At 42.8% G+C, this 17,363-nt stretch overlaps 1 protein-coding gene across 2 annotated transcripts in view; it reads right to left on the reverse strand.

Annotated features, from left to right (window-relative positions):
• Window positions 1–17,363, reverse strand: part of VDAC3 (voltage dependent anion channel 3) — a 593,996-nt gene that overhangs the window by 197,389 nt on the left and 379,244 nt on the right. For both annotated transcript variants that reach the window (XM_069617658.1, XM_069617659.1), the window contains exon 4: window positions 4,364–4,516. In XM_069617658.1, the coding sequence (XP_069473759.1) occupies window positions 4,364–4,516 (153 nt within the window). The remainder of the gene's footprint in view (window positions 1–4,363; window positions 4,517–17,363) is intronic.

Here is a 17,363-nt window from a genome sequence, read left to right on the forward strand (position 1 = left end):
AAGAGTGTGTGCAATAACCCACCTTGGAATGATTGTGATACACGCACAATACGTATAGGTTAAGTTGTGAAAATATATTTTATTGTGCGTTCAAAATTAATTCACCAAAACACAAATACTTCCTAAACATGAATACGTCAGCCCTTGTTGAGTTATCTGGATCAAACCTTGCCAGATCATGCAGACCTTCCATGCTTTGACAGTGCTATAGGTTGCCTTCGCTCCCTGCACACCTGTTTTTATCCTGCTCCCTTTTACTCTTATTGTATTGCATTTATGCTCATTTGCTTTTACAGGTACTCCCTGAACCTATTACTGGTGCAATACCTTTTTTTCATTTTTACTTTATGCACGCAGCTTACTGTCTGTTTATTTTAACTCCTTCTCTTGTTTATTGAACATTTTATTTAGGTTCCTTGTAACCGCTATGGCGGTCTGAGGCTACCTGGATTTACTTGCGACAACATTGGGGATTGTCTGTCTTTTCTTTGTTCCCTGCAAGCACCCGGCATGTCTGCCCTCGCATTTCATTGGGACTTGCTGCGGTTTGGCTCCGGCCAAAACATGAGTTTTTATTGGCCCCACATTGGAAGCACGCAGCGGTCAGGCCCAGGCCCAGCACCTCATCTCCGCCAAAGTCCTGCTTAAGTCCTGTCCATCTGCACCCATCCGTTCCTCAGCCACCCACTGGGCTTTCCCTTCTCTGCCCAAGGCTTATGTGTACTGGCATGCTGAGTTGCCGTTCCTTTCACCTACGGATACCTCCCTTCTTCTAATTGGTATCAGAGTCTTCGCCTTAAGCCCCCACTCCCTGCCTTCCCGGCGGGTCTGTGTGCGCTTCAATTCAATGCACGCTCTCGTGGCACATGCCGCCAACTGTCTTGAACTGCTTCAGAGGACACTGCCTGATTTTGCCTTTTTTACAGAGATCTGGCTTAAGCACTCCTCAGACCTGGTTATTACCCAAGCATTACCCCCACCCCCCCCTCCCGCACCCACAACTATGCTGTTCTCACTCAGACTTAACCGTCTTTCTGGCTGCCATGGCAGCAGAATTGCTCTGACTTTTAACTCTGCTTTTAAGTGTTCCATCTTACCATTCTCTCATGTGCTGTTTTTGGAAGCTGGCCTTTTGGGTGCAGCCATTTCCTCCACCTGCACCCTCCACTTCCTGTTGGTTTAGCACTCCTCCCACCCCACGCGATGCAGCTTTTAATCCTGGCTTCCTTGAAATCTTATCTGAGCTGAGGCTTCAGCATAACTCTCTCATCGTTCTTGGTGATTTTAACTTTCACACTAATGACCCTTCCGATATCCAAGCCATGCGCTTTGTGACCACGCTGGCTGATTTTGGTCTGTCAGCTTGTTGCTGGTCTTAGTCATTGCTCAGGTAACACTCTTGATCTGATTTTTGCCTCCTCTGACCTGGTAACTACCCATATGGGCTATCCCATTGCCTGGTCCAACCATGTAATCCTTCCTTTTTCGATTAAGGCCCTCCCAGCCCCTCTTTTGCCCCCACTGCCTCGTCCTCCTGCTAGTCGTTGGAATAATGTCTGCAGGCCTGCCATTGTTCGCAACATCATTGATCATCTCCCTGTCTGCCTCATTGGCTTCATCTTCTCTGACCTTGGTATTTACTGCTGCGGCCAACCATCTGGATCCTCTTCACACTTCTAAGCCTCATGGTCGCCCCTTTCAACCCTGGTTCTCGGCCTCCCTTGCTGAACTCTGGTCTTGCAAGCGTCAAGCTGAATGCAGATGGAGAACTGCCTATTCTCCTTCTGCATTGTCTGCATTCCGTAGTGCTACCGCTAGCTAGCAGCTTGCCATTGTTTGATGCTAAGCAAGCCTTCCTCACCCCCTCTATTGAATCGGCCATTAATGCACCAAAAACTCTTTTTAAAACGGTGCTCTGGCTACCATTCCTCCTGATAACTCTATCTCGCCTTCCCTGTCTCTGTGCTGCTCCTTATCCTCTTTTCCAGGATAACATTTCTCTTATTTGCCAGAAAGATCCTTGGTGCTCATTGCTTGGCCTCTCGGTCCCCCTGCACTGATCAGACTTCCACTCCCCTGGGTCTCTGGTCTCAGTTTCCCATTTTTTAAGAGGCAGACATTATCGCAGCTACCCTACATTTAAAAATCAGCCTCTCCGGCTGATCCTATCCCACTTAGGGTCATCAAAGAAATTATTCCTCAGCTTGCCGGACTGGTATCCTCTTCAGTGAATCTTTCTCGTTCTTCGGGTGTTGTCCCTGCTTCACTTAAAAATGCACTGGTCATTCCTCTTCTCAAAAAGCCCAGCTTGGACCTTGCTCTCCGAGCTAACTTTCGTCCTATTTCTCTTCTGTCCTACCCTATGAAACTGCTCGAATCACTTATTCAGCCTTTGTTCTCCTTTTTGGAAAACTCTGGCTCCCTTGACAGTTGTTTCAATCAGGATTCAGGCCTGGTGAAGGCACTGAATCTATATTAGTGTCGGTGGTGGACGATCTGGCACAGATTGCTGACCGGGGTGGAGGGTGCCCTCCTACTCCTGAACCTCTCTGCGGCGTTCAACACCATCGACCACGTCATTCTTATCCAGAGGCTCTCACAATTGGGTATCTCTGGTACTGTATTGCAGTGGTTCATCTCCTTTCTTAATGATAGCTCTCAGTCTCTTCTCCTCTCGTTTTTCATGTCCTGTGTTTTTCCCCCCTTCTTTGCGGAGTCCCTCAGGGCTCGGCACTTTCTCCTTTACTCTTTAATGTCTATATCCACCCGCTCATTCTGCAGATTCAGTCGTTTGGATTGCGCTGCTATACATATGCGGACGATACCCAGATTCTAATACGGCTGGATATGGCCTTGTCTGACACTGCTCCCCGCTGCGGGTCCTGCTTGTTGGCAATTTACTCCTGGATGGGGTGTAATTGGCTTTGTCTCAATGAGGACAAAACAGAGGTTATTCTGGTTAGCCCCCAGCCTGATTTCTCTAGGGTCCGCAGCCTTCTGGCCTCCGGAGTTGGGCCTCTACCCATCCCATCTTGCGTTGTCAAGAACCTGGGGGTTAAGCTTTCTGCTTCTCTAACTTCTCCCCCAGGTGAGTGCAGTATGCCAGGCCGTACATTTCAAACTTTGCCTTCTTCGTAAAGTCCTCCCCTTTCTCCCAGTCTCTTCATCCTATCGTCGATGTTTCTTCTCTTATCTCTGGCTCACTTGACTACTGCAACTCTTTATATTAGGCTCAATCTAAATATCTGCTTCATCGTATTCAGGTTCTTCAGAATTCTGCGGCACGTTTGGCCTTGGGGGGCCCCTCGGTTCTCTTTGGCCTCTGCTGCCTGAAGGCTCTTCATTGGTTACCTATTACTAGCAGGGTTCATTTGAAATCTCTGTGCATTGTCCATCGTGCTTTCCACAAGAGTGGACCCGTCTGTCTTCAGGCTAAATTCACTCAGTACGTTCCCTCTCGCTCTCTGTGCTCAGCCTCTTCTTGCCATCTTTCCGTCCCCCGTATTCAACTTGTTATATTCAGTGGTCTTTTTTCGGTCTGTGCTGCACAGCTATGGAATCTGCTTCCTCTCTATTTGAGTCTGGTTCAGGACCATCTCTCCTTTTGGCGCCATCTTAAGACTCTACTTTTCCCTTATGAATAATTCCTGTGCTTGCCTGCTACATTTCTCTTTTTTGCTGACCTAGTGCTCCCTTTGCCTAGTGCCTTGATGCCCTCTCGTTGGTGAATGCTGCGCTTTAAAAATGCATTAACATAACATAACATGCATTATACACAATCCCCTAGGCATTCCCCGATCGAGTAAAAACGATTAGATTGTAGGCTGCCACCATCATCAGCTTTGGATTCCCATCACCATACCGTTCCCAATTTTGAATCTCTAGTAACTTCTCGGACCTGTGTTTTCACTGTCCTGCCTACTCCATAGAGCTACCAAGCTACTCTTGCTGTTCCAATGCAGCCATCATGTGTCTTTATGCTAGCCTGACCTTCTCTTTACCTTGCCCTGTTCTACGTAATCACAGTTCAGACCTTCTCAACAAACAAGCTACCAAGCCCTCATTGCTATTGTGACCTGCTGTTCTATAGCAATCCCTATTCTCTCTACCCACAGGAACTAAAGTGAAAATCTAATATGCGATCCCCATTTTCAGGCACTATTTTACTTTTTCTGACCTACTCCAATGCCAACCGCCACTGTGCTATTCTTATTTATTCTGTCCTGATCTGCACTTCCATGGTGCTCCCCATTCCAGATTGCTACTGCTCTTCCATAGCTCTCTCAAAGGCAAATTGCCATCATGATATTCTGATCTGCTCTTCCATGGATGACACTAACCAGGACTCTACTTTTTTTCTCACCTGATCTTCCATGGCTAGCTCCGTCGCCAGGCTGTTGTCTGTGTTCCATTTATGGTTAAAGCTCAGACCGTATGGCTCAAATTTGTACTTTGTTTCCAGTTGACCATTAGCTCTGCCAGTTTCGGTGCTTGTAGAGCCGCTGCCAGTGAATTCCTGGCAACAAAAAAGAACAAAGTTCAATGAAGAGGATAATTGGACTGGCAAAAGCGAATTAAACGTTTCCTTCTCACTAGTGTATTTCAGTTTACAGAAAAATATTGTTACATTGACATAGTTCTCCCAATTCAACTTTTAAACAGCCCACAATCAGAGGTCCAAGGTCTCTCAAATACAGTACTGAAAGTATTCTTCTACATCTCAGCCCACATGCTCTTCAGACTAAGGTTTTTTTTAGAGCTGACCAGAGAAAGACATACTTTCCAACACCACAACCCACCCTGCCAAATGCTTTTGTGAAAGACAGTTAAGGCTATATTCAAACATGTTACTTTCATTTTGTATTATAACCCAAATGCTTAATACAAACTCACTAATGGAAGGGCGCCAATGCTGGGTCGCAAATAGGTCTGATTGACCCTAGTTTGAGAAGCAGTCTTATAGAATGTCTTTGTACAACGACCATTCGTGTTCGGATGGAAGCTGAACATCTCTGCTTAAGATATCTGCTAGACAGTTGTGTTCCCCTGGAATGGACACGAGGAACTTGTTGCATTTTGATGGCTGATTCCATATGGTCTGTGCTAGTTTGGACAGACTTGGAGAATGTGAAACACCCCTCCCCCCCCGTTTATGTAAAACATAGAAACATAGCTCTTGTGCTGTCTGTTAGGACTAGGACTGTTTTCCCCTGAATTAGGTGTCGGAAAGTTTAGAGGCCTTTGAACACTGCCAACAGCTCTAGAAGGTTGATGTGCTGCTTTGGGTATCAGGTAATGTCCCCATACATAATGTCGCTGGGAAAAGCCACTGGCGACATTATATATGGTGACATTTTGTATGGGGACGGGTTGCAGGGATGTCCCCTGCTCCCCTTGTAAAAGAACAATCGGGGTTCCCCCGCATGTTCAATGTAATGTCGTCTCTGCAAAAACTGTTACTTTTTTGTAAGGAGACATTTTTGCGGGGACATTATTACATGGAACCCTTCTTTGTTAGTGATTGAGTCCAACTGCCGTGTGCAGTGTGATTGAGATGTGCTCCCTATCCTGAGAGTGATGAGACTGTGGTAAGAGTGGCTTGTAATGCGGGGGTGGTGAATGATTTCCCTTGCAGAACGTCCTCTGTTGTCCAACACTGCTGAAAATTAACTAACTTCTGCAAAATTACCACTAGATCGCCCACTGACCGGTAATGTCGATTTTGAACCCGAGACGTTTTCTGTGGTCTGGCAACATTGAAATATGAAAGTATGCACCTTTCATATCCAATGTCGCCATGTAATCCCCCTGTTTTAAGAGCAGAATTCCTGAAGGGTAGTCATTCGAAACTTGTGTGGTTTGAAATATGTGTTTGCTGTACGAAGGCCTAACACAGGGTGCATAGTTAAATCCTTTTCAGGAACAAGGAAGCAAGTTGAATAAATACCCTTGTTTACCTTATGAGGAGGGACTAGTTCTACCGCTCCTTTTTGTATTTGTTTTTAATTTTCACTTGTACTGTTTTTATGACCTTGTGTACAGGGCTTTGGTTTAAGGTGCTATATAAAATTTCAAAAATACACAATCTTCCATGTTAACCCGAGTGAAGTAGATAAGACTTCAGGGAGTCATTAATTAAAGAATGAACTGAGATAGAACAAAGGGAAAGAGGGAGAGCATTCCAATGCAGAGGAGCCAGCAGAGAGAATGAACGAAAACTGACTCAACACTTGGAGGACGAGGGATAATAAGAAGAAACTGAGAACAAGAGCGAAGAGAGCGAGAAGGAGTAAAGAATGAAAGCAAAGATAGATCGATAATCAGGCGCAAGCCCATGAAGGGATTCGAAGACAAGGCACAGAGAGTTGCATTTAAGTCGGGACTAAATGAGAGCCAGCCAAGAATAGAGAGAAGAATAGAATCATGAGGAGCAAGAAGAAAACAGACAAATCGAAGCATTGGAAACAGATTTCATGGGGGCGGGGGGCAAGAGAGGTAAGTGGAAGACCAAAGAGAGCTGTACAACACTCATGAGAAAATGTAGTAGCATCAAAAGTCAAGAAAGAATGAGCTTTCCGAATGTTATATAAGTGAAAGCGGCAGGCACGTGAAGATAAAGAAATGTGATACTTAAAAGATAATTAAGTGTCTAAATAGAGTCCCAGATTGCGAGCTGTGGGAGAAATAGGAAGCTGGGACGGAGGAAACAAAACAAAGGAAGGAGGAAGATGAGACGGAATGGGGTTACCAGGGAAGAAAAGTACCTCTGTTTTAGCAGCGTTGAGTACCAGAAAGTGAGCTGACATCCAAGATTTGATAGCTAATTGACATGAAGGGAGTTTATTGGGGACATCCGGGGCAAAGGATGAGAAAGAAAGAAAAAGCGGAGTATCGTCAGCATAAATGTGATGGGATACACCAAAGGAGGAAATAACATCAGCCTGTGGGATGGTATAAGAGAGAGAAAAGAGAAGGACCAAGAACCGAATATTGTGGGACACCGTAGACGAGCGGGAGCATGTCAGACGATGCCCCTGCCCCAGAAACCAAGAATGTCCTTTGGGACAGGTATGACCTGGACCAAGAAAGAACAGACCCAGTGAAACCAAAAGAGGAAAGTGAAGCCAGTAAAAAAGGGTAATCAACAGTATCAAAATCTGCAGGTAAGTCTAAAAGAATAGGAACAGACAAGTGTTTAGAGTATAGTGCTGACAGTAAGGAGTTTAAAACAGAACGAAGAGCTGTTTCATTATAATGAAAAGGGCAGAACTCTGTCTGAAAATGGGGAAGAATAGAGTTATTAGAAAAGAGACTTGAGAATAGACAGGGAGTTTGAGTATTTCAGAAAGATAAGGCAGTAGAGAAATAGAACAAAAATTAGAGGCAATGGAGGTATCAGCAGAAGGTTTAAGATAGGAATAATCGAGGCATGTTTAAAGAAGGAGGGAAAAGTAGAAGTCAAGAGGCAAATATTAAAAACGAAGTGAGATAAGAGACAAGTGAAGGATAGACTTTAGGAATAAGCACAGAGGGAATAGGGTCAGACGGAAAGGCAGTCGGGTGAGCCTTAGCCAACAAGAGAAAACGTCAGTGATTGGATTAAAGCAAGAGATCGTCACATTAGGAGGCAAAGTAGAGGAAGTAGTAGTCAACTGGAGAGTAGAAGATTCAGTGGCGGAACAAAGTGATGTCACCTTTGCGGAGAAAAATAAGGGAAAAATAAGATGCTGACAGAGTAGAATTAGTAGTGATCAGAAGTAGGAGAAAGAAGGTGTGAGAGTTTGAAAGACATTTAGGGTGAGTTGATTATGCATTGAAAAGGTCAGAGAAATAATAAAGTTTAGCTGAGAGAAAACAGTTGTCTGTGAGAAACCTGAAGGTGTCTCCCTGACTAGTCCCCGAGAGTCTGTCATCCAGGTGGCCAGGACACGGCCATTGCTATTGGATCCAGTTCCTGGGGGTGGACCACTGAGGGAGGATCACCTGGATGGGGGTCCTTGTGGAGTGGAAACCGACCGGTGAGACGCGGTAACCCCCTTCTCATGACAACTTTTCCCCAACCTTCCACGTAGGATACACAAACACGTTACAGCCCCCCCCCCCTTTTCCGATGCAAACACTTTCGCATATTACAAAGGACGACTGACTAACACTCAAGCCATTTACCGGACATGTCCCAACACCAGAGTCAGGCAAAGTCAGGCAATTGACCACACACACCTGACAGCCTTTTCCCTTCCCCACAGGGATAAAAGGTGGAGCAGTAGAGAGCAATACAAGCAACGCAGAACGTACGACATGAGAGCTAACTCAGCAAGGCAGTTCAAGAGGAGGAGAAAGACGGCACATACTGAGAGGGAGATAAGCGACCTTGCCCTTTCCGACCAAGGCCTGTGAAACCTCAGCAGACGGAATCGTAAGACTGCAAAATAGCCAACATGTTTTGAAGCAGATGTTAGCGGTACACAAGACCCTCCTCCGCTGATAACCAAGCTGGGGAGAGACGCTGTTCTCCGTGTTATCAACCTTGACTCCAAGACAAAGAAAGCCAAGCAGTTCATCACAGCCGGTGAGTTGAGGGGAGAGTCGATAAGAAACTAAACTGTGTTCAAACGCAGTAGCAAACATCTAATTGAACTGTGAAAGTTTGAAAACTATTGATACAAAAAGGGGGAAAACAGCAACAGGGGAGTCCGGCACCATCTGGATGCTCACTCAGGAAACTCTGGGTGATTACCCAGTTGTTGAAATTACCATAACCAGAAGGCCTTGGTAAGGTGAAAAGGGAGTCAAAGTGGTCATACAGGGGTCTTGTAAAATCCTCTGTACAGTCGAAAGTCTTTGACCGACAGATGATTGTGTAGCTAAATGAAGCGTATCCCGCATCGTAAAAGTGGAAAGCAAGAAAGTCACGATTGACAAGATTGGCAAGCGCGAACCCGAACGAGGGATGCTGATAAAGAGGGGCGAACTCTAAAGTCCCGAAATACAGTGTGTTGACAAGAGTGAACTCGGCCGAGGGATGTTCAAAGTGAACTGTTTAAAAAGACATTAAGATTGGTGAATGATACAAAGAAGATTGCGTTGAAAGTCATAGTGAACCCGGCAGAGGGAGGCTTACAATTAAGAAGGGTGCAAGCCCAGAAGAGGGCGACCCAGGGGTGGAAAAAGCATCACCCATCGTGCATCCAAAGAAGAACTTTTTTTTTATTATTTCAAATACATCAAACTCAGGGCGGAAAGAGACTTTTTGTAGAAAAGAGACTTAAACACCGAAGGTCCTGATTGCTGAGAGCAGAACTGTCAGCTTGTGCTGGGAAAGCTCGAGCGTGTGCTGTGCTCCAAAGTCCCACCTTATGCCGTGCTGAAAATGTGGGAAGGGAGACCCTCACTACCACATCCTGATTATTTGTGAACACGTCCTTCTTTCTTAAGAACATTTTCCCACGCTTCTTTTTATCGCAATGATTGGCAATAGTTTATTTTAGTACAGGCCGTTTTATTTGACAAGAAACCACTAGGACTGCCTTGTTATTGTTTGATGGTCGAAGCTTGCTCCCATCTTAGATTTAGGTTTACATTAGGTGTTTTTCCAACCTACCTATACAGTTTAATAAACCATGAACTGTGATCACTTGTATCTGTCATTACTGTTGCCACCATGAGTTCCTTACAAATCATAGAGCGCATGGTAAGAAGAATAAGAACTGTAGTCTCCCACAGTCAGACTTGAGGCAGCAAAAAGCACGTTGCATAGCGCAAAGATGAGAAGAGAGCAAGGGCTGTGGGGGTTTATGAAAAGGGTAAAAGACTGAGGCAGGGTAGAGAGCATCTAAGGAAGAAGAAAGTGATGAAAAAAGGTAGATGCAGCCTCATCTGCAGACAAAGTAGCAAAGGATGAGTGGGGAGATTAGAGCAGAAATGCATGAGGAAACAAAAAGTGTGGTGTTAAAACTGCATAAGTCATGCCGGCACATGATGGAGAGACCAACTAAGAAAAAGCAGGAGACGTTGGGAAGATTTAGACAGAAAAAAGAAGATGATGATCAGAAAGATAAATAGGAAGTGACAACACAGAAGAAGTAGAGAGGGAGGAAGTAAAGATAAGATCTAAACGAGAGCTAGAGATATGGGAGGGAGGAGTAGGGAGAGGAGAAAGAAAAAAGGAATCAAGGATTGCAAGTACTGGAAAGGTAGAGTGTACCGAAGAAAGATGAATCTCCTAGAAGTATGAGAGGAGCAGCAGAAGGGCTTGTATTTCCTCTTGAAGAATCTGCTGATGTTCTTGTGTCATCTTGCGCTGTTTTGGAGGATGATGATGAGGGTTTGATAGCAACTCTACGGAGTACCATTTTGATACTATGGAAAGCACTCACGTGTCCTAAGTGATCCCCCTCCGATGCATGGTTGTAATGTGATATTTGACCCCCTACCAAGGTAACATGGGGGTTGGGGGGTGTCCTGAACTGGAGCGTCATTGTTTTTGGATAGTGGCGCCTTAAGAGGCTGCAGCCCAAGATCTACCTCTACCCTGTCTAAAGCCTCCTTGATTGGTAGACTGAAAGTGGGTATATTGCGCTGTGTTTGGATACTTATTTTGGCTGAATGTAGATTGAGAGGCTCTTAGAAAACGTTGGCCTCGTAAAAGACCCACGTATTAAACACAGCCCATTGAACTTATGCTTTGTTAGAAATCTGACCTAGAAATGTTAGTCTCATGTTCTTTTTTGGCTGTCTCAAGGGCGTAACTACTGCCTTCTTGAAGAGCAAGTTGTTTTCAATGGGCATACTGGACAGCGTTGCCTGTGTTCCCTCTGCAACAATTCTGCCTGCATTATCTGCTGCATCGAGGTTGCTTTGGATAATATTATTTGCAACTTTTCTACCTTCATTGACAGTCCTGAGAATTTCTCTACATATAGGATCTGGGATGAAATCCAATTGTGTTTGGTCTTTATCCCAAAGGGACCCATTATAACTGGAGAGCAAGGTTGTGTTAGCAATTCGCACCTGGTATGCGGCTGATGTTGCTACCTTCTTCCCTAATGTGAAAAGCTTCTTACTTTCTTTTTCTGGGGGTTCCTCAGCAGAAGCCAATGGTGTCCCCACTTTTTTTCAGGAGGTGGTAACCACTAAGGAGTCAGGTTTGAGATGACCCTTGATGTACAAAGGGTCAGAAGGTGCTGGCCAAAAGGGTTTTTTTTTTTCCGAGCCTCGGGTTAACAACCCTGGTAAGAGATGGGGCAATTAGAGAGAGCTGTATCCTTTTATTTATTGACTGGAATAAAAGTATAAATTGACCAAGTGCATTCGAGCATTTAGTCTACAAAGTCTAAATCTTGGGGAACATCTTGAGTTTCTATTTTAAAGTGTTCTGCTGCCCTCTTGAGCAGATCACTGCATAAGACTTGATCATGCACAGGTGAATCAGCTACTGGCTGATCTACAGCTGGAGGTGAGGGGATTAAGCATTGGTCGTCATAATCTTAAGTATCCTCATCACAATATTGATCATCATAATATTCAGTATTGTCTTGGTCTAAGGCAATGACCTTGTCTTGTGTAAGAGTTGTGACATGGCGTTGTAAAAGGGCTTCCACCTGTAACCTGGAAGACTTCATTTGTTTTTCTATAAGTGGATATTTTTCCATAAAAGAGACAAAAGAATGGAACTTAGCCATGATTGCTTGGAATCTTTCCTTTGTCCAATAACCTGTAGTAGGTGTTTCTTTGAAATAGAATGTAGCATCTTCAAGATTATGCTGTGGGCTATGACCTAAAGCCTGCGACAACAGTGAAGCGGCTTCAGTGCAATGGGATGTTCCAATGATTGTCTTTCAAAGTATGCTTGGTGGTGTGAGCAGTGCTGGAAATGGGCATCTGTTTCTGCGTACGTTTAGTTGTGTGCGCTGTTGAAACTTTATATGCAAAGGTGATTTTTCGCTTCACGTTTGTCTATTTGGGCTGTCATGGCACGCACGAGATGTGGGCGCAGAGGACTGCGTCGCTGGAGGAGCGTTTCTGTTCCTACGTGGCCATGCTTCAACAAATGTTTTGTCGAAAGGCTACGGGTTGTGCGCTTATGTATCGAGTGAGATTCCCTATGTTTAATATGTCTGCACGTGCCTTTGTCTCCGGGTAAGGTCTCCACAGCAATGCCACCGGCATGTCTTTCAGCGGAGTGGGGCGGGCACTTGGGAAGCTGCAATTGTAGTCCGATCCACAAGCCTCAGAAAAACAAAATATATATATTTATGACCCACATAGCCAAACCATTACCACCTTACCTTGAAATGTTTATGTGCTTAAGAAGAAGTGCTATCACTAGCTTAGACACAGGAAATGCTGCCTCTCCATAGTCAGATCTGACATCTTCGATGAAAAAAGATTGCCCGATAATTCAGATTCAACATGGGATTTTATTAAAATAAAACTCTCACGGGGATAAGATGCATAAAAGTTGGGCGTTGGGGGTCACGGTTAGATCCAGGCCCGTTTTCCTACGCTTCACTATGTTGTTTGAGAACAAAGTGTAATGCCAGAAGGAACATTGTACTGTAACCAGATTGAATTATTTTGACTTGTTTTATGATTAAAACACAGTCTTAAATAAATAACACTATCAGATAAGGAATTGGCAATGGGTTTACTTTTCATAGAGTATGGGTGCTTACTACTCAGGGGTTCTAACATTCAAATTCGTCCACATCCTCCAGTCCCCATATCTTGCACAGGGGGCGAGGGGTGGTGAACTAGTCTCTTCAGTTCCACATCAGGGGTCCCTAAATGCAGGGCCCATCAAGACTAAAGCTCAATCCCAGTTTGAGGGTACCGCCTGCACTTAGCAGCTGCCCTTGCCAGTTCATGACTCAGTTACCATTTTAGCAAGGACTCACATGCCACCAAACCCTGCCTGCATACGGCGTACAAACATTATATCTTTACTTCCATGGAATATTCAGGGCATTCCCAGTAAAATGGACAACACAGATTGCCTGGAATTTCTGAGTTCCCATGAAATTATAGGTCTTCTAGAAACCTCGGCAATAGCAGTAATAAACTTACCAGGTTATGATGTGTACTGTATAGCGGCAACAAAGAGCCCCAGAGGTAGACATAAAGAGAGGCTTTCTAACTGGATTAACCACTCTTTTACAAGCTAAATGTACGACTATTTAAATAGCACACCGAGATATGCAGGCCCTAAGGGTTATCCTTCCTGGTAATCTGTCGATCTTCTTCATGAAAATAGATTTTAGACCTGATCAATCGACAATTGCCCAGCTAGAGAATGATTTCCTCTGTTTGTTTACTTATAGGAAACCGGATGTTATATTAATAAATGCCAGCGACTTCAATATGCAGATTGAGGGTTAGACTTGTTAATGGAAGGAGAAAATGAAATTTGGGGAGTACCTCCAGCCTATGTTAAAACCTTTAGACATTCATATTCTTGGGTCCCTCATGTTGCTTGCTTGATGTTCGCAATGGGGATCAGGGTGTGCAATGGGAGGTTGGAGGGTGAAACTCTGGTCTAACCAACCTACAGAATCCATTTCAGGCTTTCGTTAATTGATATTTTTGTTGGTCTAAGCCTCTGGAATATGGTTATACATTTGTTGTTGATAAAGAGGGTCAAAAGTCATCACAACCCCACTGTATGCTATATGTTGCTCCCTGATCATGTTATTCTATTATCTATTCTAGGATTTGCCCAAAAAAAAAAAATCAGTAACTTCTGCATTAGGAAGTATTGGACAAAATTGGATAGGCCCCATATAATCCCTTCTTATATAATTACCTCTATCAATACTCAGTGATTATGCAGACCCCACACATCACCATGATCCAACTGAATGCTATAAGATCTTGGAAGTAATAAAACCATTAGGTACATCAACAGCAGACAACTACCAACATGCCCAGCCCAAAGTAATAAACACCAATTGGTATGACGTAGAACGCTGTACAGTAAAATAGGCTTTGATTGAAGCAGTGAACCAATCTTGGTTAGACCGTTGTGAGTCAGTGGCCTGGCTAAGGGCTCTCTATAAAAACCTAATTATCCAGAAAAGGGCAACTACGCTCAGCAGGCTTTGCAAGAACTGAGCACGGCTGTATTGTCAAAAGATAAGAGAATCTTCTGGAATTTAGTGTGTAGTTCCCAGAGAGAGCTGGTATCCGATACCTCAAACTAGATCACCTCGGAAGAATGGTTCCTTCACTTACCAAGTTCTTTAATTAACTCCTTAATTTAGGTGCTCTTCCCTGCAGTTAGCAGGCGCCATGTCGGTACTGATCTACAAGAAGGGTGCCACTAATTTACCCTGTAACTACAGGCCAATCTTCCTCTTCGACTTGCTGAGCAAGCTATTTGGGATTCTGCTAAAAATTAGATTAGCTCTTTGTTGCACTGAACACAGAATACTTTCCCCTATGCAGGCAGGGTTTAGAAAATGGGTTTCTCAAACTGATCACTATTCCGACTGTTACTGATATTATAGAAATATGTCACCCTTAGGAAGCAACCCATCTACCTTGCTTTTGTGGATCTTGAAGCTGCATTTACGCACTCTCATCTACTTTTATGGAAGACATTGGAGAGGCTGGCTATACCTACCACACACACACACTCTATTCGGCTCCTTTACTCTAGCAAATATTCATGGGTTAAAGGCAACAATCGAACAGGCCCCAGCAAAATATTTAATATCAATATTGGGGTCTGACAAAGTTGTGTTCTGGCATCCCTACTCTTCTCAATGATTTAATAACTTCGCTACTAGAGCTTCTGGCGGATGCCACCACAGATAGGTGGGCAGACAATTGCTACACTCATATGCCGATGATGCAATCCTTCTATCCAAACCTCTGATGGGTCTGTAGCTCCAACTAACAACTTTATATAGGTGGCTCGAAGAAAAGGGGCTAAAACGTGACACATCAAAAACTAAGATCCTCGTCTGTCATTCCCCCAGATACAGTAAGCATTCAAATCTGTCGTTCAAAAGATTGAGATTGTATATTGTTTTGATTATTTGGGATAAGGTTAGACACTTCCCTTTCATGGAAACCACTTACTAAAAAGAGCTGCACAATATTGGATCACAAAGGTTAAGCCATGCTAAAATGTTGAAGGAAACGAGGACAGACTAATATTTTGCGCCATTGAAATGTATACTATGCAAGCTGTCTCTGCAGCGATTGACGAGCGTAGGTTTGGGACTATACTGATACAAATCAGATCCAAACTATAGAAAATAAAATTGCTAAAAGGTTACTTTTGCTGCCATATAGTGCCCCAATAATTTCAACCTTGCTTGACCTTGGTCTGAGGGGCACTGCTTATAAAATAAAACTAAAACCACTGACTTACTGGGTTGAGATCTGGACAAAAGATTTTTTTAAAGATTACTTGACAATGTTAATAAATCTTTTAGAGTCTATAGGTTCAGTGAGTTTACCATGGCTAAAATATGCGAAAGATATGCTGTTCCAACTGCATATCTCGGATTTGTGGTCCCACACGCAACATATGAGTCCACATTAAAAAAACACTTTAAGGCATTTGACCATTAGGTTGATACCGGGATATGCCATTTGGCGGCTATGAGTAGTTTGGTCATGCAATATCTATGTAAGAAGAAATGTAATGCTTTTGGGACACATCTCGATCGGTGGGATTCCAGGAATCGATTGTTCCTATTAAAACTTTGCCTGGGGATCCTACCGGTTGGCCATTTTTCATGTAAATGGGGACACATTCTGTAACCAAGAAAAGATTCTACTGCAAAACAATGGACAAAACCGTTTCACATTTTCTTGTTATTGGACCCTTCTATAAAAATCCTTGGTATCATTGGCGAAAGCTGCTAATGTGACAAGAAGCTATAAGGAATGTTCATAGTGCGCCAGACCTTTGTAAGCAATCTAATGGCTAAAAGAAAAAGTCAGCTTCTTAATTATGAGATGCACTTGTAAAAAGAGAACAGCATTTCTGACAAATATGTAATTTTTCACATTCATGTACAAAAGCTTTCTCCATTTAACTGTGAACAATTAGTCTTGATTTGATGAAATTAGGTTTTATGTATAGATTCACCATGGATGTATGTGTATTAGGTCATGTCAATGATTGCTCTTTGTTTTTAATGCCTTCATGCATGCTTGTGTGCTGCATCCAGCTGATCTATGCCCTTATGGTGTTCATAAAAGAAGTCAGGAACATCAGAATTATTATTGGTGTTGGAACTTGAAGCCATCAAGCACTTTAGAGTGATTGTGCTCGCTCAGATTTGTGGTATTAACCCAAACTAGTTATTTTAATAAAGATTTTATTAATTTGAGAGACTCTTTAAATTGTTTTATGTATCTGCATTTTAGCTTATTGGAGAATCATGCATGTTACGTATATTTATGAAGTGTGTTATTTATGTGTTCTATTGGTTTTATTACGTGCGTTGAAAGAAACTTGAATAATATAGTATTGAATTTCTAGCATTGAATAAGCCTTTCTCGCTACACAATATATAAATAAAGATGCAAGACAACACCAAAAAATACACAAAACATACAATGTTAAAACATTTTAAACATAGTTGCTGTGTATTAAAATCTAGTTCTTAACATTTTAACTACATTATTCATTCCAAAAGTCTAACATACTAATGATTAGTGATACTTGATACCCTTTCAAATTATTTGCCAAAAGGTTTCAGTTTTTAAATTGTCCATGTCTTTAACACATTTTCCCAGGTAAAATTATAAAGTTATCTTTCTCATTATGGTTTATGAGTAAGTGGTTTAGGATCCATGAGCTTGCACGTTTCTAGCCTATTAAATCTAAGCAGCATGTATTTATATCCTTTATTGAGGAAGAAAATAATAGATTTCTGGTATGTCATATGTAGGGGTTACTTTCAAGTAGTCTGTTGATAATCTATTAGTTTCCAAATATTTTTATTTTGACAATTATTATATTTTATTTATTGATTATTAGTCATACAAGGCAATATCATGACTTTTCACAGAACTTTTTTATAGAAAAAAAAAGCAAACAACTCATGACAAATATACAAACACATAAATAAAAATAAAGACACATCCTGAAGTCTGTAGTTATCAAAAATTAGCTATAAACCAAAACCAGAAAAGGTGAGCAGTCCATCATAGTTGTTAAGTTCAGCTCCATTTTCTAGTCCTTATTACCAGTCAGGCTTAGCTCTTTTAAAAGTAAAACTACCTTGCCATAAGAAACATTTAATTTCCTGAGACAAGTCTTTGCCAAAACAGTGTCCAGGATTCTGACATCATGTACAAATCTTTGAAATCTTTCCACTCTCACAATCCATGTTCCTGTCTAT

The sequence above is a fragment of the Ambystoma mexicanum genome, chromosome 10 (assembly GCF_040938575.1).
Source record: "Ambystoma mexicanum isolate Mex_15411 chromosome 10, UKY_AmexF1_1, whole genome shotgun sequence".
In the NCBI taxonomy this organism is placed as follows: domain Eukaryota; kingdom Metazoa; phylum Chordata; class Amphibia; order Caudata; family Ambystomatidae; genus Ambystoma; species Ambystoma mexicanum.